At 42.0% G+C, this 24,686-nt stretch overlaps 1 protein-coding gene across 1 annotated transcript in view; it reads right to left on the bottom strand.

Moving 5' to 3' along the window:
- Positions 1–267: 267 nt before the first annotated feature.
- The window catches only part of LOC147122310 (rho GTPase-activating protein 29-like), a 121,078-nt gene continuing 96,659 nt past the window's right edge, over positions 268–24,686 (bottom strand). Inside the window, exons 16-23 of the mRNA XM_085983292.1 lie at positions 24,339–24,437; positions 20,171–20,334; positions 16,201–16,389; positions 14,569–14,706; positions 14,250–14,482; positions 4,459–4,768; positions 3,132–3,240; positions 268–2,655 (exon numbers count right to left, since the gene is read on the bottom strand). Coding sequence (XP_085839418.1) covers positions 1,748–2,655; positions 3,132–3,240; positions 4,459–4,768; positions 14,250–14,482; positions 14,569–14,706; positions 16,201–16,389; positions 20,171–20,334; positions 24,339–24,437 — 2,150 coding nt within the window. The 3' untranslated portion in view covers positions 268–1,747. The remainder of the gene's footprint in view (positions 2,656–3,131; positions 3,241–4,458; positions 4,769–14,249; positions 14,483–14,568; positions 14,707–16,200; positions 16,390–20,170; positions 20,335–24,338; positions 24,438–24,686) is intronic.

Genomic DNA, 24,686 nt, shown 5'->3' with positions numbered 1-24,686 from the left:
GAGATACGGAGAGATTTTCTCCATACATCCAAGCTGTGAGACCAGTGGAGTGTGAAAAACTAATCTCGGCATAAGTGGCTAGGATATAAGTAATGAAAGCTTAGTTTAACTTCGAAAAAAAAAATGCCGGCATCCAAGTAATTTTATCCTTTTTATAAAAAAAAATGGCTTTTCTTGTTGGAAGGAGGTGTGGTAGAGGTGGTGTGAAAGTGGTCAAAGTATATGGCAACTCTATTATTGAGTTTTTTTCACCAATAAGCATTCTAGTAAATAAAAAGAACATTTATTACAATCTAATGCCATACAAGGAGGCTATGGTTCAGAATTTCCAATACTGCAATATAGTAGAATGATTAGGATAGAAAAACAATCGGACTTCATTCTGCAAACATTACCAGCATTTTCGCTCTCCGAAGATAGCATGTGTCAACTGTAAACATAAGACACCACATTTTAACACACACACCAAGATGCTCACAGAATGTCTAAGTGACCATGTCTCACCCTTCCTTCTTCCATTGGAGACCTTCATAACATTGCAGGTCTCCCACCTGAAGGAATACCGAGAACAGTGCATCACTGGTAAAACTTCCTATAAAATGTTGCAACACACAAATGCAAAGCAGAAAAGTGAGACATTCTTGGAATAGCTGTTGCAAACATTGATGTGAAACACTGCCCATTTACACCTCAGTCAAATTTCCTACGGCTCAAATAATCCACCTAAAAGCATTACCAGTACAAAAAACAGAAAAAGTTCATAATTGATCTTATATAGATGGTGTCCAATTAGTTTACACAAATTTAACATTTATAAAATACACATATAGAAAACCTAAATTTTAATAAATTACATAAGGCAACTTTCCAAAGGTTAAGACATTTCTTTCAACTCATTACACTTCATATACAGGAATTAATATATTTGCTTTAAGGAACATAGCTTAGTGTGTCTTGTGTACAAAGTAATGTAAACAAAAAAAATACTTGCAACAAAATGAGCATATATAAATAATAAACTGATGCACAAATTAAAGGTAATGCTTTTCCAATTCACATTTTAAGACAGAATCCCTAATGAGTACATCATTTTGGTCACCGACCGTACTACATACACCGATATAAAATGAAGACTACAAGTTATGTACTTTAAAATCTCTTGGCTTATAATATGTGGACAAACCATTAATATGGAAACATTTCAGGGTTTTGCACATTAAGGGACATGCCTTGTGGCCTGTGCAGTTTTTAAGATTGCTATAGTAAGCTTTGATTGCACAATTAAGAATGGCAGCAGAGGATACAAAGCTCATAAGACTTTGGATGATTACAAAAAATTCTATAAGTATTAACATATTACTATTGCCACAAAATATGGCTATAAGTTTATACTGTGCCACGTATTTAGCAATTATCCCACTTTTACTGGGTAAACATACACTTTGACTTGTATATTACTTTAGGATTTAAAATCAACTCATTTAAAACTCAATATTAATATCTCAAAGACTAACTGCTCCAGCTTTTGTTTGGAAGCTAGGGTAGCTTCAGAAATATGAAAATTGCAACATACTTTTTGTTGATAATAGCTACCTAGAGGAATTTGAACTTCACTTCAAGATGCATCTTTACTGTCAAAGTTTTGTATTCCAGATTGTGTTATGGCACTGTTTCCTCACATAGAAAAATAAAACATTTCAAAATTAACTTGGTAGATTAACACTTCAAGAGTTCAGGTAATTGGCCTTTAAACAAAATGGGCTTCTCTGTATTCATAGTCTGGCGGAATTCGTTTTGATCGCAGTCTTTGAAATGTCAGTTTATGTTCTCCTTGAGCTTCTTTGGCTGTACTTGGTGGTTTCTCCATTTCCTTAGCTAGACCATTTTCATTATCCTCTACAGGATTAAATGTTCCATTGCCACCTTGTACTGAATCAGAGCTATTAGCTAATGCTGCGATAGGTTTGGGCAAAGAGTCTCCAATATGCTTGATTGTATTAGAGGGAGGTTTGTAAAAAGTGCCAGGTGGAGGTTGCAAGGTTCTTGGAGGACGAAATGCATAAAGGGAGGCAGACTCTAATGAGTTCCCATCAGTCTTAGTGGTCCTTGCTGGCTTAACAGTAACTGTACATGGCTTATTGGGAAGCAAACTACTTGCAAAGCTATTGCCAGAGCTATAGGCTAGGGGTGGAGAGAAAGAATTGTCATTGGTTTTGTTTTCTGGAGCAACATTTGCCATAATCATAGCTGTCTTTTGAGTTATATCATAACATTTATACTGTCTGTCCCAAGTTCTACGTAGTGACTGGGTATCATAGTATGAATGTCTGCAGCATGTAGGTGTACGAGTTGGAATTTTCATCTCTGGGACTTCTTCAATAATAGGACTCCTTTCACTGTTGTTTGTATTGCTGCACCCTTTTGAATTTTTGTCATTCAAGGAGTAAGAAATCATGGTTTCAGGAACAGGTAAGCTAGCAGGTCTTGGAATAACTGCTTTCAACCTGGGAGGTCGCATATTAACTGTAACAAGCTGTTGACTAGTTTTGTCAATTAATGACGACTTGTTGGCCTTGTGTACTTCTGACGCTTGTGGATATTGTAAGTCCTTCAGCAATTCAACAGGCTTTTCTGCATTGTGTGTGACGTCTGGATCTGAAATGTTATATAATTTATACCGTAATAAGTACTCAAAGTAGATTATTTAATAAAGCTTAAGCTAAAGAAACATTTGCATCATTTTAATGATTAACAATGATAAATCGGTCTACATTTTTTGATGACAAGCAAAGCATTGCTCCCTCTGCATTGGGAGTGTCAGTCTAGATTATGTGCTCAAATCTCTGGGGTGGGGACCTTCTGATTAAGAGGTGAGAATACTACCAGAGTCAAGGTTGACACTTATTCAGCGTGTGGCTTAATTTCTTGGAGTATTGCATCATAATTGTGAAACAATAATCTTATTACAAATGTGGTAATAATATTACTGCAGCTTAATGCCACTGTTTTATACTTGAAAATCTTTTATATTACCAATTTGAAAAAAAGTGATTTACGATGTTTGCTTTTACTCAATTTTTGAAATCTCAAAAACAATCACTATTTTTATAAACATATACCAAGCTACAAACCTGATTCATTGCCTTTTCTGTTCCATTTTAGATCCTTCCCCTCATTTAGGGTCTCACTAGAAGATGCTATTTCTGAAGATTCCCTCTCATTTGCAGACAACCCAAAGCCCTGCCAATGTAAAATATGTTACTATTATATTTGTAAGTTAGGGCAGCATTAATACATCATGCAAAAGCATTGCATCTCCATTTCACTTCAATTATTGTACAAAAAAGTCTAGTTGCTACAGAAAACTTTTAAAACATTGAGGTATCACAGTGCATGCTACAGTATTTTGTACAACACGCAGGGATTTATGTAAATACTTTCTAAATCTTATTTAAGCTTTAAGGTGGCTGTACATTAAAGGGATGCAGTTGACTGCAGATGTGGAATACTCCCATAGCTAATGACATGCATGATTTCTGGAGTCCCATATTTTCATGGGTTGTGCAAGCTGCCGTCAGGGCTCTAGTTAAACTAAAAACAGAGCCCCTATTTCTTCCCATTTAGCAATGGGAATTGCGTATCTCCAGACTTGATCAGAAGCAGTGGCAGGAAGAACAGTAATTTAAGGAAACTGTTGACCTCACTTTTCTCCATAGCCTCATTTCATCCTGCTTGACTGATTTTCTCCAGCCATATGTCCATCACGTACACCCAACATTACGTCAATGGCAGATTATTCCATGTTTTCTGCTTCAGTCGTGGCAGTTATGTCCCTACCCTCAAACTCTCTCCGCTTTGCCACCCCATCCCAGTTTTTAAAAGCTTCACTCCCTCCTGGCTCTTTCTTCAATCTTCCCTTTGTCCTTTCCCTCAAATTATTTTTTCCTCCTGTTCAGTGTTAACCTTCATCGCCCCCCACACCCATCCCCATCTTTTAAAGCGCTCTAATTTTTTTTCTTGAGAAATGCAAGTTGTAATAAATTCTAATAGTTACTTTGTCAAGTGATGATGTATACGGATTCTATATAGGCCAATTCTAGATAAAATTTGTGAAATCAGGTGATGTCAAAAGATTAACATCTGTGGAAGGCAGTCATCATTTTTATGATGGGACCGGTAATTATGGGGATGAGGGTGGTGGGGGGAGGGGGTGGGGGGGAGAAGAGGAGAAATATAAATTGGCAGGAATTTTTAAAATAACTTACAAAATTGAGATTTTTGTTGGACCACATAAATCTCTGCTAAAAGTACCTTTCAGCTAGATTTCTGCTACATTGCCAGAAATGTATTTGTATTTTTAAATGTATTCAATGTATTGCAGGCAGAGAGGAAAGCAGCAAATTCTCAGAAGCACTTGTTTTTCACGTAATAATTTTTCTAATACTAACTAGCACTTACCTCTTTGTTAGTTATTGGAGGACCTTTGTTTTGTGTGAAACCTTCCTCCTGTGATAAAGACATGATCTTGTCTTTCTCATCAATTAATACATTTCCAGTTTGTGAATTCAATGATGGAGTCAGTGACGAAACAAATATATTTTCATAGTGGGTTATGAGTAACTCTACCATTTGAGCCTGATATGGATAATCAACAAGAGACGATAATGATACAGTAGCATCTGTTTGTCTTGGTCGTATGAGAGTGGGCCCAAAAATTATTCCAAGGTTGCTGGCTGACATTTTATTTTCTTCTTCTTTCTCTGCCACCCTGTTGAGGAAAAATGCAACTGTGATAAGTTTAAACCATGCACTTGGCTGTTGGGCCATTCTATGGTTAACAAAAAACAAATACTCACTTTTGTTATCTTTGTTTACAAACTATCCTTGATACACCATAGGATTGTCTTAGTTGCCCAACTTCTTTTTTTGTACGGGGTGGGAAATCCGGGATGATAGAAAATCAGACCATCATTTTAATATTAGTACGCTAGTAATCTAATTCCAGTATCTTTGAGGTAAATCCACAGCTTTCAAAATATTGTTTTCAAAATGTTAAGAGGAGATTTGATAGAGGTGTTCAAAATCATGAATGGTTTTGATCGAGTAAATAGGGAGAAACTGTTTCCACTGGCAGAAGGGTCAATAATCAAAGGACACAGATTTAAGGTAATTGACAAAAGAACCAGAGGTGTCATGAGGAAACAAAAAGTACGCCGCGATTTGTCATGATCTGGAATGCACTACCTGAAAGGATAAACGGAAAGGAAAAAATGTGCAGGGCTACGGGGAAAGAGCAGGGAGTGGGACTAATTGGATAGCTTTCGAAGAGCCGCCACAGGCACGATGGGCCAAATTGACCTCTTCCTATGCTATAGCATTCTATGATTCTATTACCAAAAAATGTCGTGATCAGAACTCAGTAGATGGAGGGTAATTTACAATCCAAATAAATTCAAGTCCCTCATCAATTAGATACATTCCATATGTTTAAAAAAATTAACCAAGCAGAGAACATTCCAACAATGACGAGATAATAGCTGGCAAGAGTGGCTGGTGTGGGGGACAACAAACTCCAGACCAACAGCAATGTGGTTGACTCTTCACTGCCCTCTGAAATGGCCTAGAAAGTCACTCAGTTGTAACAAACCGCTACGAAAAACAATAATAAGAATGAAACTGGACGGACCACCCGCCATCGACCTCGGCACCAGCTACGGACATGGCAACGGCAACTCCCTACCTAACAGTAGGAGTACCATTACCACACGGACTGCAGCGGTTCAAGAAGGCAGCTTACCACCACCTTCTCAAGGGCAACTAGAGATGGGCAATAAATGCTGGCCTTGCCAGCGACGCCCAGATCCCATAAGCGAATTAAAAAAAAAAGACATTGACAAATGGAAGACCCTAATGGCAACATAATTCATCTTTATGCTCTCATTCACTGTATACTATACCAACTGAGGGAGAATGAAGAGGCCCTCTTGGATGAGATAAAACCTCTACCATGGTCAGCTTCAACTGATATCATAGAATAGAATCATAGAATGGTTACAGCACGGAAGGCGGCCATTCGGTCCGTCGAGCCCGTGTCGGCTCTCTGCAAGAGCACCTCAGCTAGTCCCACTTGCCTGCCCTTTCCCCATAGCTAGCAATTTTTTTCTTTCAGGTACTTATCCAATTCCCTTTTGAAAGCCACCACCCTTTCAGGCAGTGCATTCCAGATCCTAACCACTCGCTGCGTAAAAAGGTTTTTTTTACGTCGCCTTTGGTTCTTTTGCCAATCACCTTAAATCTGTGTCCTCTGGTTCTCAATCCTTCTGCCAATGGGAACAGTTTCTTTCTATCTACTCTGTCCAGACCCCTCATGATTTTGAACACCTCTATCAAATCTCCTCTCAATCTTCTTTGCTCTAAGGAGAACAACCCCAGCTTCTCCAGTCTATCCGCATAACTGAAGTCCCTCATTCCTGTAACCATTCTCGTAAATCTTTTCTGCACCCTCTCTAAAGCCTTCACATCCTTCCTAAAGTGCGGTGCCCAGAATTGGACATAATACTCCAGTTGAGGCCGAATCAGTGTTTTATACAGGTTCATCATAATTTCCACGCTTTTGTACTCTATGGGCTGGATTTTACCAGCCCTGAGGAGGCGGATTTGGAGGCGGGACTGCTGGGAAAGTCAAAACGAATGGGAGCGGGTCCCAACCCGCCTCCAAGCAATCTTCCCGGGAGTCGGGTCCCTGATTTGCGCAGGGTCCCGACTCCTAGCGGTGGGAAGAAGATTATTAAGGAGACAGTAACGGGACATTTGGATAAACATAATTTAATAGGGCAAACTCAGCATGGTTTCATGAAGGGGAAGTCATGTTTAACAAATTTGCTTGAGTTTTTTGAGGAAGTAACATACAGGGTGGATAAAGGGGAACCAGTGGACGTAGTGTATTTAGACTTCCAAAAGGCATTTGACAAGGTGCCACACAAAAGATTATTGCTCAAGATAAAAAATCACGGGATTGGGGGTAATATTCTGGCGTGGGTGGAGGATTGGCTCTCTAACAGAAAGCAGAGAGTTGGGATAAATGGTTCATTCTCAGATTGGCAACCAGTAACTAGTGGTGTTCCGCAGGGGTCAGTGCTGGGTCCCCAACTCTTTACAATCTATATTAACGATTTGGAGGAGGGGACCAAGTGTAACATATCAAAGTTTGCAGATGATACAAAGATGGGAGGGAAAGTAGTGAGTGAGGAGGACATAAAAAACCTGCAAAGGGACATAGACAGGCTAAGTAAGTGGGCAGAGATTTGGCAGATGGAATACAATACTGGAAAGTGTGAGGTTATGCACTTTGGCAGGAAAAATCATAGAGCAAGTTATTATCTTAATGGAAAGAAACTGGAAAGTACTGTAGTACAAAGGGATCTGGGGGTCCTGGTGCACGAAACTCAAAAAGTTAGTATGCAGGTGCAGCAAGTGATTAAGAAGGCCAATGGAATGTTGGCTTTTATTGCTAGGGGGTTGGAATATAAAAACAGGGAGGTATTGCTGCAGTTGTACAAGGTATTGGTGAGGCCGCACCTGGAATACTGCATACAGTTTTGGTGTCCATACTTAAGAAAAGACATACTTGCTCTCGAGTCAGTACAAAGAAGGTTCACTCGGTTAATCCTGGGGATGAGGGGGTGGTCATATGAGGAGAGGTTGAGTAGATTGGGACTCTACTCATTGGAGTTCAGAAGAATGAGAGGCGATCTTATTGAAACATATAAGATTGTGAAGGGGCTTGATCGGGTGGATGCGGTGAGGATGTTCCCAATGATGGGTGAAACTAGAACTAGGGGGCATAATCTTAAAATAAGGGGCTGCTCATTCAAAACTGAGATGAGGAGAAACTTCTTCACTCAGAGGGTGGTAGGTTTGTGGAATTTGCTGCCCCAGAAAGCTGTGGAAGCTACATCATTAAATAAATTTAAAACAGAAATAGATAGTTTCCTAGAAGTAAAGGGAATAAAGGGTTACGGGGAGCGGGCAGGAAATTGGACATGAGTCTGGGTTCGGAATGGTCATGGCCCTGTTGGTAGTGGAGCGGGCCCAGGGGCCGTGTAGCCTTGTTCTGCTCCTACTGTGTTCTAATTCTGTTAGATTTCAGGAGATGGTTTTATTCCTGTTCCTGGCTGGGGTGGAGATCGCCTTTACAGAAGGTAAGTACTGTAGAAAATATAGGGACAGAGTGATCTCCTGGAAGAATTTCGATCGCCTAGATGGGTCGGAGAGGAATTTCCCAGATTTTTTTCTCCCAAATTGGCCATTGGGTCTTTATCTGGTTTTTCGCCTCTCCCGGGAGATCACATGGGTTCGGGTGGATGCAGAGTGATAGAAGATTTGAGGTTAGGATCAGATCAGCCATGATCTTATTGAATGGTGGAGCAGGCTCGAGGGACCGATTGGCCTACTCCTGCTCCTATTTCTTATGTTCTTATGTTCTTATGTATAGTCACTTAACTGCCTGTTAAGAAGCTTTTTCCCATTTTGCGACTTCTGCTGCGGGCTTCCCGACGTCGGGAAACCCCGCCAGGGTAAGTGAGGCATGCTGTGGGTCTGTTGTACTGTTGGTGTACAGATGACAGCTGCAGAAGTGGTGTGAAGGATGCAATGGGACGCTGGTGAGTATCAGAGGTAAGGGAATGTTGGGAAAGTCATTTTTAATGTGTTTAGATTTTTCTGTAGGTGACAAGCTTTGAAGTGTTTGTGTGGCCTCAACTCAATGGGAGAAGTGACAGATCGCTTCTGTACCCTCACCTGCAGCTGCCATCTGTTTTATCCTAAGGAGTTATTGGAGGGCCTGGGTGCAAGGGCTCACCTTTGTACAGCGATTGTCGTGTTTGACAGCACCTCAATGCTGTCAAATATTGTCAAATCATCTGTCAAAAATTTATGATCCATGTGTCTTTAAGAAAACCGGCAGATGAAGCATCATCAACTGGCGTCATCTGACACCGGCTTTCCCTTAATTGGCCAGCAAGCCCACAGAGTGGGCCAATCAGGGGAAAATAGCATCTGTCTGTCGGATGTTGCTGGGGGGGGGTGGGGTGGGACTAGAATCCGGAAGGCAGCAGTCCCACCCCCAACTCGTCTCGGTGAGTAAAATCCAGCCCCATACCTCTATTCATGAAGCCCAGGGTCCCGTAAGCTTTTTTAACTGCTTTCTCAACCTGCCCTGCCACCTTCAATGATTTGTGCACATATACCCTTGCGTCTCTCTGTTCATGCACCGCCTTTAGTTTATATTTCCTCTCCTCATTCTTTTTACCAAAATGTATCACTTCGCACTTTTCTGCGTTAAATTTCATCTGTCACGTGTCCGCCCATTCCACCAGCCTGTCTATGTCCTCTTGAAGTCTATCACTATCCTCACTGTTCACTATACTTCCAAGTTTTGTGTCTGAAGAATGTTTTTTGGAGATGTACAGATTAATCCATGTTGCCACTTTGTGGATACTTTTAACTGAGAAGCTATGTTCAGCCTTGTGAACGTACCTTAAATCGGCCTGAAAACTGTAGAAACTGAGGATGCAAACCAACAACCATTTTGACAGCCTTTGTTTGGAACTGGCGTTAGCCATGGTTGAAGACCATAAAACACTACGTTGACAATATCTGAAGATATCATTATCTGATCTATGTAAAAGGCCAAAGCTCAGTTTGTATTGACATAGTAGAAATGACTACAGTTCCAACAAATGAGGCAGAAAATATAAATGAAGGCATAACATTATTATAAAAAAAGTGAATTCCAAAAGCATTTTGAGAAGAAACTTAGGAGTTCAGAGAATATTAAATTCTGCAAACCAAGTAAGAATAGGTTGATTAGGGTCTTAAAAGAAGTGGCTAATAGTTGATGCGTTAGTTTTAATTTTCCAAAATTCCCTAGATTCGGGGAAGGTTCCATTCGATTGGAAAATAGCGAATGTAACTCCTTTATTCAAAAAGGGAGAGAGACAGAAAGCAGGAAACTACAGGCCAGTTAGCTTAACATCTGTCATAGGGAAGATGTTAGAAGCTATTATTAAAGACATTATAGCAGGGCACTTAGAAAAGTTCACGGTAATCAGGCAGTCAACATGGTTTTGTGAAAGGGAAATCATGTTTAACCAATTTATTGGAGTTCTTTGAGGAAGTAACATGTGCCGTGCATAAAGGGGAACCGGTGGATGTACTGTACTTAGATTTCCAGAAGGCATTTGATAAGGTGCGGAAAATAAAAGCTGATGGTGTAGGGGGTAACATATTGGCATGGATAGAAAATTGGCTAGCTAACAGGAAACAGAGAGTAGGCATAAATGGGTCATTTGCTGGTTTGCAAAATGTAACGAGTGATGTGCCACAGGGATCAGTGCTGGGGCCTCAACTTTTTACAATTTATATAAATGACTTGGATGAAGGGACCGAAGGTATGGTTGCTAAATTTGCTGATGACACAAAGATAGGTAAGAAAGTAAATTGTGAAGAGGACATAAGGAGGCTACAAAGGGATAAAGATAGGTTAAGTGAGTGAGCAAAGATCTGGCAAATGGAGTATAATGTGGGAAAATGTGAAATTGTCCATTTTGGCAGGAAGAATAAAAAAGCATATTATCTAAATGGTGAGAGATTGCAGAGCTCTGAGATGCAGAGGGATCTGGGTGTCCTAGTGCATGAATCGCAAAAGGTTAGTATGCAGGTACAGCAAGTACAGGAAACTTTGGTTTATCCGGAGGTTAACTGTCCGGAATGCTCAAGCCACCGGCTAAATTCAGGAGTCGGTTCAGTAAGTTTTTTTTCTTTTCATTGCTTTTTTTTTCACTAGTCAGGCTCTGCAAGGTCTAGCTAAAGCTGTTGCTTAGCTAGAGACGCTTGCAAGCTACGGCCGACTGTTTAGAAGCAAGCGACAGGGTTTGTTGCTAGATACGGAGCTCAAAAGCTTCCGTATGTTTTAACATTAGCACTGGTTCGTCCGGCAGTTTTGATGGGACGGCAACAGCTCGGTCCCATCGGTGCCGGATATCACAAAGTTTCCTGTATTTAGGAAAGCTAATAGAATGTTATCGTTTATTGCGAGGGAAATTGAATACAAAATTAGGGAGGTTATGCTTCAGTTATACAGGGCATTGGTGAGACCACATCTGGAGTACTGTGTACAGTATTGGTCTCCTTATTTAAGGAAGGATGTAAATGTGTTGGAAGCAGTTCAGAGAAGGTTTACTGGACTAATACCTGGAATGGGTAGGTTGTCTTATGAGGAAAGATTGGACAGGCTAGGCTTGTATCCGCTGGAGTTTAGAAGAGTAAGAGGTGACTTGATTGAAACATGTAAGATCCTGAGGAGTCTTGACAGGGTGGATGTGGAGAGGATGTTTCCTCTTGTGGGAGAATCTAGAACAAGTGGTCACTGTTTAAAAATAAGGGGTCGCCCATTTAAGACACAGATGAGGAGAATTTTTTCTCAGAGGGTCGTGAGTCTTTGGAACTCTCTTCTTCAGAGGGCGGTAGAAGTAGAGTCTTTGAATATTTTTAAGGCAGAGGTAGATAGATTCTTGATAAGCAAGGGGGTGAAAGGTTATCGGGGGTAGGCGGGAATGTGGAGTAATCAGATCAGCCATGATCTTATTGAATGGCGGAGCAGGCTTGAGGGGCTAAGTGGCCTACTCATGTTCCTAATTCGTATGTTCACATGACTGAACACCACAGCTTGTAATTTATAGATCCTCTTGGCTGAGAGCAAAATGATCAAGAAGGGTCTCCAGAGCTAAGCCATTTAAACTTTACATCACTGTGGTTGAACACATTACAAGTCCAAGAGGTAGAATCTGTTAAGGATTCAAGGTAGCATTGAGGGTCAGTTCTGTTCAGATTCCAATTGCCACCTCTGGTTGCATTTGCAGCAAAAATCTTTGAAGGAGACTCCTCCATTGAGAAAAATGGCCATGAAATTACCCCTCAGAACTGTAGTAATGAGGTAATCATTAATATCGATTCATTCGGGACACTGTGTAGGCTTTCAGCAGTTGGTGCTAGCACAGAAACTGACAAATATCCCATAAAATTAGAAAGGCATAAGCAGATATCAGTAATTTCAGTGTTCAAGTGACCTTTGGAAACCAAGGTGGAACCTGGGTTGCATAGCACAGTAACACACAAACTAGAACAGGAAAATGAGTGTGACAGATACTACCGTGGACCTGTTATGTGTTCAGCCTCAGGGGGATAGATGTAGATTTGAGTCCCATGCAGCTCAACTCTTGATTGGAACCATTTTCATCAGATGTTATCTCCCAGCAGTGAGAGAAATCAAAGGGGACTGTCACACCTAGAAAGCTCCTTGCAGCTGATTACAAAGGACTTAAGTTACAGTGTGGGAGTAGGCCACACACCAGTTGGGCTGGATTTTCCCTGCGGAGGCAGGAGAGCTGGATGTCGGGTTCCGGTCCCGCTCCCGTCTGCATCCGCTCTCAAAAAGATTTTCCATAGATTGGCCTTGTTAAGCCCGCCCTGCGGGGTTCCTGGCCAATTAACAGGAAGCGGGTCTGATGACATCATTTGATGACGCGTCATCAGCCGATTTCCTTAAAGGGACCACGGCCACATTGATTTTGACAGTTGTGCTGTAGCATTGAGGTGCTGCAAACACTGACAAGCACTGAACAAAGGTGCACGTCTGCACCGAGGCTCACACGACTCCCTCCATATGCTTATGGAGGGAGTCACAGCACGCAGGGAGATTCTCTTCTCTTCCCATGGGCAGAAGAGACCTCCTCAGAAGATCAACGCAGTCTGGTTGCACATTGCACAGCAGGAATATCCTCAGGAGTGCCTGGCTGCAGTGGCGCCAACCTTTCAATGATCTCAGATGATCACGAAACGTTAGTACAATGCCAAACTCAAACTCACCCTGCTGTGCCACTCATCGCATCACCATCACTCTGCCTTCCATACCCTACTCCTGCACATCCTTACTCACACCAGCTTACCTTGCACCTCCACCCATCCCTCTCTATCTACATTATCACTTGCCCATCTCACTAGCCACCCCTCACACTCACCCTCATCCTACTGCAAGCATACCAACTAACAACACACAAGGGTAGGCACTTGAGAGGTTTAGCCAATGTTCATGTGAAGCTTCTGGTTATGTGTTGTCATACAGTGAAATCTATATTTTCAACACTTCACCTTATTGGACAGATCTGTGCGCACCTTGAGAAGTGTCTTACTGAGTTCCAGTGAAAGTTCAGACATAACTCCACCCCCCCCGCCCCCCCTACTATAGTGAATGGAATGGCTTGGACATTAAAGGGATGCTTTACAGTGCTGGTGTGGGATGGTGTCAACCTGGCACATCTTGTGGCAGCCAGGGATTACAGCGTCAAGTGAAGTAAATCTGGCTATGGTGATGCCATCGCTGGCCTCCTGGGCAGCAATGTTGTCAGGCAATGGCGGAGAAGGTTGGTGATGTTGTTGGTGTGCCTGGTGATGTTGGTGTTGGGGCTGATCGTGGAAGGATTCAGAAGACCAAGGTGTAATTTTTGCAAGGGCACCGATGTTGCTACAATAGATGGCAACTGCAGGTGAGATGACAGAAGCGATGTCAATGGTGAGAGAGGTTGTTCCAATGAGGTGGCACTGATTATACAGTTGGCTCTAAACACTTGCAAGCTAAAGAAATCTCTATATGTCTTACAAATGCAGTAACTAACAGTTTCTGAGCTCTGAAACTGAACATCTGCAACATGGCATCCTTAATACCACTTCTGCAGCTGTCAGCTTATCAGATACATCAAAGCAGGCTCAACTCACGACAGGGTGAGCTGGCGTGTTCCCCGAGCAGCGGGTAACCCATGGGGGAGCATGTAAAATTGCAAGGTAGCCTGAAAATAGCATTAAATTGGCTGTTAACAAGCCATTTAATGATCTAAATTGTTTCCCCCGCCGCTTGGTGTCGGGTCAGTTCTGCGCAGACAGACCCGACACCTGGGAAACTCACATGGAGCGGATTGACAGCGGGTTTCCTACCCGGTCAATCTTTGCTATTTTGACAGCAAACCCGCCCTCTGAGCACTGCCAAAATCCAGCCCATTGTCTCAGTGCAAGTTTTAAGCCAGGTGCATAAATGAAAAAAGAAATGGGGTGGGGGGAGGGTGGAGACAGCAGTACTCAAAGGTCTCAGCCATATTGCAATTGTAAAATGCCCAAATACTTTTACTCTTACATACCTGCGAAGATGGCTTATGAGGTACTGCAAAGTGTTGTAATTGGTTTGTGGCAGCTGCCGGAGTAAATCTTTGACCTTAAAAAGGATTCTCTTTCTTCCTATGTTGGTTGACCATTTTTTGTGTGCTGCCAGGCTGTTTAGTTTTCCATCATCTTCATCACCAACATTGTGGCTTTCCTTGGCCAAGCCAATAAATTCATTGTAAAGGCGGAATGATATCAATGGCTCAGGGAGCTATTGGACAACAAATACAGGTGATTACATTTTAATAATAAGGATTAGATTTTAAATGAATGCTTTGCAGAGTCTTATGGGTTTACCTGACGGAGGAACAGTTTTAGCACATTGCTGATATCATGAGCATACAAATCTGAGAGTTCCACTAAATCCTTCCCATTTTCGAAAGCTTGGCACAGCTTTTCAACTCTGGATTTTGCTCCATTCACCCGATAAATGCCCTTGAACAGATAACAATCACTTATTAAGTGAATTAACATTTATAATGAGTTTCATTTACGTAGGATGTATAACTGAAATATGGGTATTGTAAAAGAATATATTGCGAATGTTAGAAGATTGTCACGTACAGAGGATTTGGAGAATATCAAACAATGATTGTGATAGTAAAGCTTTAGACAAGTTTTACACTTAACTGCAAGAGTACAACTCTTTTAAAAAAAAAAAAAAGTACATTTTCTGATTCAACCATTTCTGAGCTTTTCATTATAATTTGCTCATCAGATTGTATTGTCCATTAATACAACCACCTGCATTATGACAATCCTGTTGTCATGCACCACTTCTAGCAAGCCAGAGGTTTAGAGCTCAAACTCAACCATAGAAAGTTGTAAATTGAATTCAATAAATCTGGTGATTTGTGGAAAGGCACTAGAAAAAAGTGACTATGAAAGCTGACAGATTGCTGTAAAAACCCACAGGTTTACTAACGTCCTTCAGAGAAAGGAACCCACCACCTCCACCCGGTCTGGCTTACACATGACTCTCGTTCGATATTACATATCTGACAGCTAATACCTTCTGAATTGGTTTAGCGTGACACTTAGTTGCAAAAACAATTGCTACGATAATTCACCACCTAACAGGACAAGAGATGGGCAAAAATGTGGCCTTACCAGTGTCGCCCACATCCAGAGAACAAATAAAACAAAATGTTGCGGGACTGGATTTCTTAAAGGATTCTGGCAGTAGACCAGAGATACAGCATCACCAGGCGATGGGAAAGCAGTTTTAATTGACTGTATATTAATACTCTATGGACAATTGGTACACCATCATTTGCGGCAAACGGATACTTATGTTGGCAACGGTTACTATCTGTGTAGCAGTTATCACTGAAATTACTAATATTCTTAAACTACTTTAAAACCAAATGTTATTTTGAACACTTCTTGATTATTGGTGATATGCAGCCACTAGGTGGTTGTTTCACACAGGACTTATTTCCTTCATAGTGGTGAGCTCAGGGTTTTATCATAAAGGAAATAAGAGAAAATATCAAAAATTGCAGGGTAAATTCCATAGAATAGTAATTTCATCAGTTACCCGCATGAAGAAATAACATAATTTATAAATAATAATACAAAATTTCTATCTACTATACCACTAATATACTGTTTATTTTCCTTTTAGGTCTCGAGTTATCCATAGTTTTCATGTATGGAGTACTGTACATGCTTTCATATCCCACATCACTAGAAGGTATCGTTGAATATACCATACTCTTAATTGAAAGGGTGGGAAAGGGTGTGTCTGCATATTTTTTTAAGAAAGCAACTGTACAAAGAAAATTGACTGAATTTAAAAAGACTTGCATGTAAACAAAAATGTAAATATTTTCAAATGCAATTTAGCAGTACAACTCTTATGATATGTAACCAAATAAAAATAACTGTGTGTTTGCAGGACATATGCTTGGTGAGTTATAATCTTACCTTTATATTTAAAGCTCGGCTTTCAATCTCAGAAGTGCACTTTTTAATAATGAAGGGAATTCCATCAGAACAATTTTTTGCCGTTTGAGTGAAATCCACCCCAAACAGGTGCAGTCGACCATGAAGTTTCTTATGGCCACACTGTATAGCCAGAGTCTCAAGGCACTTTTTGTGGCATGCCAAAGTACACTGTAGAGTGAAATTAATTGCAAATATTAGCTCACAACACTAATCTCAGTTCAAGGCTAATTCCAAGACTTGAGCACATATAGGCCGAGTTTTCATTTGTTTACACTAGTAATATCAGCGCAATCCGGGTGGAATTGACTGAACCAGTGAAAAAGATCAGGGAGTTTTAAACATGAGAGTTATGCCCCAAAGCCACTTACGCTCGTGTTTTCTGCTGGTTCAAGATTCAATTCCCCCAGATCAGACCCCAGCCACAAAATCGGCCATACCCCAGGTCAAAATTGCGAGATTTCCCCGGTTCAGGAAGGCTCTTCAAATTGCACTCATTCTTTTAGGCGCACAGGCACATTTTAAAAGTTTTTTCATATCAAAAAATATTTAATTTACTAAGAAACTGACTAGTGTACACCAATGAAAATATCAAGTAGCTCAGTATAGTTTTTGTTTGAAGTAATTTTCAGTGATTTTAAATCAGGTTACTCACTGGTGGAGGAGTGGGCACTCTTTTTAAAAATGCTTATTTTTGGTGATAAACCCATTTTCAGCTGTATTAATAAAACTGCAGTTAGCAGATTTCTCGTGGTTAAAGTTGCAACAAAGGGTAGTTAGTCCTGCAACAATAACTTCCATGTGACTCTGCCCCGAGTGATTTTAAACAAGCTTTAATACATATTGACTTAGAACAGTATTGTTTTTTACAACTGTTCCACAGTATTACATTAAATGACAAGCAATTAATACAACCTCTTTTCCCCACGAAGTTCAAGATGATCACACTTGACCTTCTTGGGCTATCTTTAAGGCAAATGGACTTCCAACTGCCCAGAGAGCTCTAACAACCACTGACCACTAGCCCTATAATTATACCCAATAAGCCGGGATCTAATTACATACATACTGGCCTTGTCCCTGACCATATCATGTTGTTAACCATCTGTATCTCTAAGTGTCTAGTTCTTTGCAGCTTGCTCCCAAACTAAACCATTTATCTGTAAGCTCAGCTAGTACATCACAAGGACATTTTAACTTGCTGTACACAGGCAGAGTCTGATGGGAACATGGTCAACTAGTAATGGTCAATATTCTAACATGCACCAGGTTACCACTTTTAAATACATCAAGGAATACTTTTCAAAGGAAAGAAAAGAAATGATTACATTCTATTACACTGTCTGATTGCGCTAGTTCATGGAAGACTTTGGCCTAGAAATTCAGTGCCCTTAGCACCGATTTTGCGGCGCTAGAGGGCCTAGCGCTGCAATTGGCGCCGGTTCCTAAATTGCCTGGGGCCCTACCGCGGCGGTAGACCGGTAGCGCTGCGCCGGCACCGATGACGTCATCGGTGTGCGCAGCGTCCCGGTTGCCGTGGTAACCCGGCCCCAAGCCGAAATTCAGTTGCGGCCGCCTCGCCAGTGGCAGCCGCAACTAAGACTCCGGCAAACGAGTGCTGCCGGAGTCTGCGCCGGCGCTTTAAGGAGGTGCGGCGGCCGGCCGCTTTCCCGCCGGCCGCCTGCCCACAGCTCCCTCCCCGGACTTCTCCACCCCCACCCCCCCCCCCGGAACAGATGCAAGCCCGGCACTTGTCCGAGGTGCCGGGCTCATTTTTGAGGAGATTTGCGCGGGCCGCGGCCGGGTGCAGGCAGCTCCTCCTTAACGGAAGGAGGAGGCCTGCACTTCCCGAGCCTGCCGCACCGCAGCGGGCGCCGCAATGCGGCGCGTTGTGCCAGTTTTCAGGCGCTAAAACCCTTCAGTAGCGCCGGCAGCCGTTTGGGCGCGGCGCTACTGAATTTTTGGCGCGCGCAAAGGGACTTAGCGCCGGCGCTAACTTCCGGCGCTAAAGCCCTGGCGCAGCGCAAACTCAATTTCTAGGCCTTTATGTTTGTGATTATGCACTAATGAATTTTAGTGGAAACTTGGACTATAACCTACAGGGGTGAATAAAAGGAAGCCAATTCGATAGCACCTGTTTTACACAGTAGCCGATGTTGAAAGTTCCGACGACAATTTTCTCATGCAAACAGCCTGATAATAGTTTCCATAAGTAGACTGTCACAGTTAGTGTAGCTCTGTGTAACAATTAATCAGATTACTGTAAATTGCTTATTGGAGAACATGTAGGATGCCCACTTTGTCTCTTGTCAATTCAAATGGCAGAAAAATACTAAATCTAGATCATTTTACAAGCTACTAGTAAAACAGATTTACAATTAAAATGTGTTGGCAGAAGCAAAGGAAAATACAGACAAAGATACTACACTGTATAATACTTGTATAAGAACTGAAAACAGTGCACTGGAAACGGTGCACAAGGGATTAATCTACCCTTCTCAGAATGCTGCTTTCAACCTTTCTTAGTTTCTTGGAGTGGAACGATTTCGTCAAATGAATTGGATGAGCCTTCTCTTGTTCGATGGTAAGGAATATGCTGTCTTAGAAACATAGAAGATAGGAGCAGGAGTAGGCCATTCGGCCCCTCGAGCCCGCCCCGTCATTCAATGAGATCATGGCTGATCATCCAAATTCAGTACCCTGTCCCTGCCTTCTCCCCATATCCCTTGATCCCCTTAGCCTTAAGAAATATATCCAACTCCTACTTGAATATATTTAATAAACTGGCCTCCACCGCCCTCTGTGGCAGAGAATTCCACAGGTTCACCACTCTCTGGGTGAAGAAATTCCTCCTCATCTCAGTCCTAAATGGCTTACCCCTTATCCTTAGACTATGACCCCTGGTTCTGGACTCCCCGGCCATCGGAAACATCCTTCCTGCATCTAGTCTGTCCAGGCCTGACAGAATTTTATAGGTTTCGATGAGGTCCCCTCTCAATCTTCTAAACTCCAGTGAGTATAAGCCCAATCGACACAATCTCTCCTCATACGTCATTCCTGCCATCCCAGGTATCAGCCTGGTGAATCTTCGCTGCACTCCTTCCATGGCAAGAACATCCTTCCTCAGATAAGACAACCAAAACTGCACACAATACTCAAGGTGCGGTCTCACCAAGGCCCTGTACAACTGCAGCAAGACATCCTTGTTCCTGTACTAGAACCCTCTTGCTATGAAGGCCAACATACCATTTGCCTTCTTAACCGCCTGCTGCACCTGCATGCTTACCTTGTCAATTCAAAAGGCAGAAAAATACTATCTTCATGTGTATCTTCCTGAATGAGATGTTATAGGTGGAAAATAAGAGTTTCAAATGCCCATGAGAACTGAAAAAAAACTAGGAGCCAGATCTGGGACATTGATTTCTCTGGATTCTTTTGAAAAAAAGCACCATCTTTGAAGAAATCAAAACAAAATTCCTCCCACCTTAATGAATAATGGCCTACAACAGTTGTACTTACTTTCCTGCATTTCAACCAGACTGGGTCAGCAATGGACAAATGGAAGTTACTTATTAATTTGACAAATGCTGCATAAATTAACATTTTAATCATCTTCAATCAAAAGAAACCTCGATGGAGAGTCTCTGGTTCCCCATTTTGCAATTAGTAAAGCAGCAGCTTCTATTTTAAACCATAGTTATTTAAAATGATATAAAACCAAGGATAAAAATTCCTATTTTGTCACAACACCCATGTAATTCTAGATATCAATTATTCTATATAAACTATGAAGTGTTAAACAGGTAAAACAAGCTAAAGGCAATGGAAAAAACGTTTATGCTTGTCTTTACAAATAGGTCCTTCCCTTCATCCATCAGAAATGGCAACCTCCTTTGTCCATTTGAAATCTCAACATGGAAAATAACTACCCCTTCAATTGAAGATAATTTACCTCTTCACACTCGGCTCCATGAAACACAACAAGGCTGTCACATTCTCTACACTTCGATGGGGCTCGCAACTTTCGCAGCTTGTGTGTTTGTGCTGCCTTTGACATAAGAGTATTGCGGAAGGGCCCTGGAGAACTTGTCATCTCTGCCACAATCTCATTTAAGCCTATGTTACAAAGAAAGGAGCACAGCACGAATTAGCTTATCGTGGTGTTTCAATATTCTTAGCTTGTGACACACTGTACATCAAGTAAATATAAAGGCCAAGAAATTTGGGTGTGTCCATTTTTGGACGATCTCTGCACATGAATGGTGAGGTCCGAGGAGACCTCGATGTTGGGCCTCAGGCATCATTAACATCAAGTCGGTGTGGTGGGAGGAGCCAGATGAGAAATGTGAGCCAAGATCAGGCCGTTGCTAGTGTCGCAGTGGCCTTCAAGAAAGTGAAGGCCGGAGGGGAGGAGATTGCACGACTCGGGGGCTTCGGGGAAGGAAGGGACCGAGCCTCGGGGAAGGAAGATAGTGGGCCTTGGGTGAGAGAGTGGCAGAAGCTCGCATTCTTTTAATATGGGGTCAGGGGAGCACTACTGCTCATCCTAGCTCCACATTCAGGTAAGTATGGGGGGGGGGGGGGCTTCCTGCTGGTTACCGCCACGTTGTGCTGTGTGAGGTCAGCATGTGGTGAGTGAAGCACTGGGGCATTTGAAAATCGTAAATGGGTCCTGCATGACATGCAGAACCCTAATTTAAATAAACTGTTCAGTACTTAAAATGTTTCCGGCATGCTCTCCTGCTGTGAGCGCAGCTACCATATCCAATATTTCTAGCCAGAAATGTGCGCACGTTTCCTGCCCGCAATATTGGGGGCTTAAGAGACCAATTAGCGTCTGACAAACAGGAACTGCACGGCTGAATTTCTAGGCCAACAAATCAAGCAAAGTAGCTATTAGTTACTTTTTGAAGGGGGCGGGGGACAGAGTGAGAATAATATAGAACAGAGAGCCAGCTAACAATTATATACAAACTGCCAAGACAAATGTGAATAGTACTGTTTATGCTAATGCGAATTACACAGCAGAATGTATTTTTAATGTTTTTTTTAATGCTTTGAACATGCCTAATGAAAGTCTATATATAAAAGTATTGTACTACCTTTATCAGCCCTCTGTTATTTCATCAAGAACTTTAAATCAGTTTAGTCAGACACGATTTGTCTTCAACAAATTTGTGCTAGCTTTCCCTCATTAACCCATGCTTCTCCAAATGAGAATTAATTTTGTCCTTGGCAATGGTCTCTAGTAATTTTCCCACCACTGATTGGCCTGTAGTTACCAGGTTTATATCTCTCCCTTTTTTTGTACAGTGGTGTAACATTTGCAATTCTCCAGTCCTCTGGCACCACTCCCATATCCAAGGAGGATTGAAAGATTGTGATCAGAGCTGCTTCTATCTCCATCCTAGTTACCCTCACCAACCTAGGATGCACCCCATCTGGACTGGGTGACATGCTAACTTTGAGTGATGCCAACCTATTTAGTGCCTCCTTTCTATTTTTACCCTATCCAATATCTCTACTCCCCCCTCCTCTACTGCAATGTTAACTTAATCCTCTTTTGTGAAAACAGATGCAAAGTATTCATTCAGTACCTCAGTCATGCCCTTTGCCTCTACAAGATAATTTCCTTTTTTGTCGCAAATTAGCCCCTCTATTCTTTTAACTATCCTTTAATTTTTATATGCTGATAAATATTTTTGGGTTCCCTTTAATGTTAAGCACTAATCTTCCCTCATACTCTCTTTGCCCATCTTATATCCATTTTCAATTCCCCCCCGCACTCCGCTTGGTTTTCTACTGTATTCTGTACCTGACATTTGTCAATACCACCTTTTTTCCGTTTTATTTTAATCTTTATCATCCAGGGAGCTCCAGCTTTCCTCCTTATGGGAACATACTTGGTTTGTACCCGAAGTATCTCCGCCATGAAGGCCTGCCATTGCTGATTAACTGTTTTCCTGGCCAACCTTTCTTTCCAGTCTACCCGTGTTGGATCCCTTCTCAAAATCATTCGAATTGGCTCTCTTCCAGTTGGGTATTTTCACTTTTGATTTTTTTTGTCACTTTCCATAACTGCTTTAAACCTAATTATATTTTGATCACTATTACCCAGATGTTCTCCCACAGCAAGACATTCCACTTGCCCTACTTAATTCCCCAGAACTAGATCTATCACTACTTCATTCCTCGATAGGCTAGAAACATAGGGGGGAATTTTAACCCCCAAAAACATTTAGGTTTGGGTCGGATGGGTTGTTAAAAATCTGATTCTTGACCTCAACCCGCCCACTTCCAGTTTTAACGGAGGTGGGATGGGCAACCAAACCGCTCCCAGGAGGCGGATTGTGCACCTCATATTTAACCACCATTTTAAATTTAACCCTGGCTGGCCGAGTTTTCCGGGCCTCAGGAAACCCGGCGGCTAAAGGGAGACAAGGACTGCTGGATCCAGGAGGCAAGTGTCTTTCAACTTACTTGCTGGATCCAGCTTCCCTGCTTCACCCCACCCCCGACCCTTCCGATCTCCCCCCACTGACCCTTCCGAACTCCTCCTCGACTTTTGCAATCTCTCCACGAGGCCTCCGTCTCCACCCCCCCACGATCTCTTTCTCTATCTCCACCGCCCCGTCCCACCCCCGAAGCCTCCGATCCCCCCTCTCCCCAACTGCGGCCTGGCACCTCTCCATCTGGCTGGCTGTGGCCGGGAGGAAAACCGGTTCTTCCGGGTTTCCCGACCTCAAAGCAGCACTCCCTACCACTCCCTCCTCGGCTCCAAGTTAATATCCAGCCCATACTGATTAAGGAAGTTCTCCTGTACACATTTTAGAAATTCTTCACCCTCCTTACCCTTTACCGTTTCCCCCCCAGTCTGTATTAGGGTAATTGAAGTTCCCAACTATTACTGCCCTATTATTTTTACATTTCTCTGAAATTTGCCTACAGATTTGTTCCTCCATCTCACTATTTGGAGGTCTATAGTACACACCCAGAAATGTAACAGCTCCTTTTCTATTTCTTAATTCAACAACAACAACTTGTATTTATATAGCACCTTTAACGTAGTAAAATGCCCCAAGAGGCTTCACAGGAGTATCAAACAAAATTTGACACTCAAATTGCAGATTTTCTTCTACTGGAACACTAGTGAACCAGATGGGTTTTTTCAACGATCCGGTAGTTTCATGGTCACCATTACTGATGCTAGCTTTTTATTCTAGATTTATTTAATTAACTGAGCTGCCATGGTGGGATTTGAACTCACGTTAGTCCAGGCCTCTGGATTACTAGTCTAGTAACATAACCACTATGCCACTGTACCCAACATTTGTAACACTCTTCATGTTAACACACATGCAACCAGACCATGCTAATAGGCTTTGCTTTTTTCCTCCATCTAATTCCTGCTCTTTCTACACTATTCTTTGTTCTGTTGCTGTTTTGACCTTCCTAGTTTTCTATGCACCTCGTCTCTCCTCTCTGCTACTACATCCTGATGCCCCTCCCCCTGCCAAATTAGTTTAAACCCTCTCCCACAGCACGAGTTAACCTCCCCGTGTAGACATTGGTCCCAGCCCTGTTCAGGTGCAACCCGTCCGGCTTGTATAGGTCCCTCCTGCTCCAGAACTGGTCCCAATTTGACATTTTCACACTATACAGATGTAATCTCAAAAATATTCAAAACATCATGAACACTATGTAGGGAGTAAATTAAGATTAAGGATGTCCGTTTTAAATCTCTTTTTGGTTTTGGTCACTGAATTGGCTTCTTGTAAATAGGTGAACCAAATCTGTGGATGGCTCTCAATGTGCCCATTTTCAAAAAGCAGGTAGTTACTGATGAGAGAAAGAGATGCAAAGTTTTGTGAACTTGAAAACAGTTCAGCAGATTTTGAAGAAGAATATGGTGATGAGTGTTTTTTCAACAGCATGATCTTATTCTCCCCATCATTAAACCTCCCCCCATGAAACAATGCAACTAACAAAAAGAAAAATTAATTTACATAGCACAAGATGACAAGATTTGGGATAGTAAACTAGGAAAATACTACTCTTGATAGTGGACCTCAAACATACCAGAACATAAAAATGTAAATATGGAGGAACTGAATACACACCATTGTCTGACGGTGATGGTGGTTCTCTTTCATCCAAGTCATCTGCTGAAGACATGGTGCCTGTTGATGGTGTTCGGGGCAGCCTTCGTTTAAAATTACCTAGGTCAGCCAATAAAATAATATTTATTACTACTATGTGTTGCTAACGTAGCTCAGTATCAAACCTGATCGGATTAAGATGTGACACATTTGAAGCTTGAACGGATGTTGCAACAGAGTAGGTTGTGCCACTAACTTCAGACTCAACAGGCTAAGCAGTCTGCACCAGGCTCAATTAGGGGTAACTCATCCTAGATTGCAGCACTGCATGGATGCATATACAAAATATGATCAGAATTTAATTTTTTT

This window comes from Somniosus microcephalus, chromosome 3 (assembly GCF_052327205.1).
Source record: "Somniosus microcephalus isolate GS21.2 chromosome 3, FLI_Smic_1.0, whole genome shotgun sequence".
NCBI lineage: Eukaryota > Metazoa > Chordata > Chondrichthyes > Squaliformes > Somniosidae > Somniosus > Somniosus microcephalus.
Note: the sequence above shows the minus strand (reverse complement) of the source record. Positions and strands in the feature narration are given on the sequence as shown.